Consider the following 874-nt stretch of genomic DNA (forward strand, 5'->3'; position numbering starts at 1 on the left):
CCGGCGCTGCGCTCTACGCCCGGGTTGCCCGTCTCTCCAAGCAATCCAAGGAGGAGGAGGATGCTGTCACGGAGCCCCGCAGCCCTGGAAAGCCACCATCTCCAGAGAGGACCAAGCCCCGTCCCCCAGACCCGGCCACGAAGCCCAAAGTCTCCTGGATCCACGGCAGGGACAACTCCAGCCAGTCCAACTCGCTGCCGGTGCCCAGCCGGTCCCCAGAGCGAGCGGCCGCCCAGTCCGGCAGCCCCGAGCAAGGCCAGGGCTTGGCCAAGAGGAAAAGGAGCCCGAGCGAGACGTCGGCCGGTGTGCAGGGCAGAGCGGAGGAGAAGGGTGGTGCACGGGGCAAGGAGAAAGCGCAGAAGCAACCAAAGGAGCCCGGCGTCCCCGAGGGCAAAGCTAGCCTCGCTGGGGAGCCCCAGTCGCCCTCCAAGCCCAAGCAGAGGAGCAAAGCCGGCTCGGAGCCGACAGAGAGCATCAATGGGGCAGTGCAGAATGCCTTCCGAAAGATGGGTGCCTTCCAACCGGAGCGGCGGGTCGGGGACAACAGGGATGCTCCCCGCAGCCCCGGCGCCAGCAAATCCCGCCCTGAGCCCCTGCATCCCCAGCTGGCCTCCGAGCTGGCTGCCCAGCTGAAGGAAAAGACTCAGAGCCTCAACAAGGGGGACGGAGGCACCCGGGTGAATGGGGTGGGTGCCCAGCGGGAGAAGCCCACCCCTCCACAGAAAGCCAAGCGCTCGGTGGCCACCGGCAGCCAGAAGACCAGCAAGCCCTTGCTGCCCACCTCTCCCCACCTGCAAAAACTGATCCCCGGGGCGGCCGAGCCAGCGGCCGGGGAGCCCAAGCGGGTGGAGAAGCCAAGTGCCGGCAGGGGCCA

At 68.1% G+C, this 874-nt stretch overlaps 1 protein-coding gene across 1 annotated transcript in view; it reads left to right on the forward strand.

Annotated features, from left to right (window-relative positions):
- The window catches only part of LOC104129949 (scavenger receptor class F member 2), a gene marked incomplete at its 5' end in the record, with an annotated part of 14,316 nt that overhangs the window by 10,867 nt on the left and 2,575 nt on the right, over nucleotides 1-874 (forward strand). The window contains one exon of the mRNA XM_035898385.1: nucleotides 42-858. Coding sequence (XP_035754278.1) covers nucleotides 42-858 — 817 coding nt within the window. The remainder of the gene's footprint in view (nucleotides 1-41; nucleotides 859-874) is intronic.

The sequence above is a fragment of the Egretta garzetta genome, unplaced genomic scaffold (genome assembly GCF_000687185.1).
Source record: "Egretta garzetta isolate BGI_Z169 unplaced genomic scaffold, ASM68718v1 scaffold7, whole genome shotgun sequence".
Lineage (NCBI taxonomy): Eukaryota > Metazoa > Chordata > Aves > Pelecaniformes > Ardeidae > Egretta > Egretta garzetta.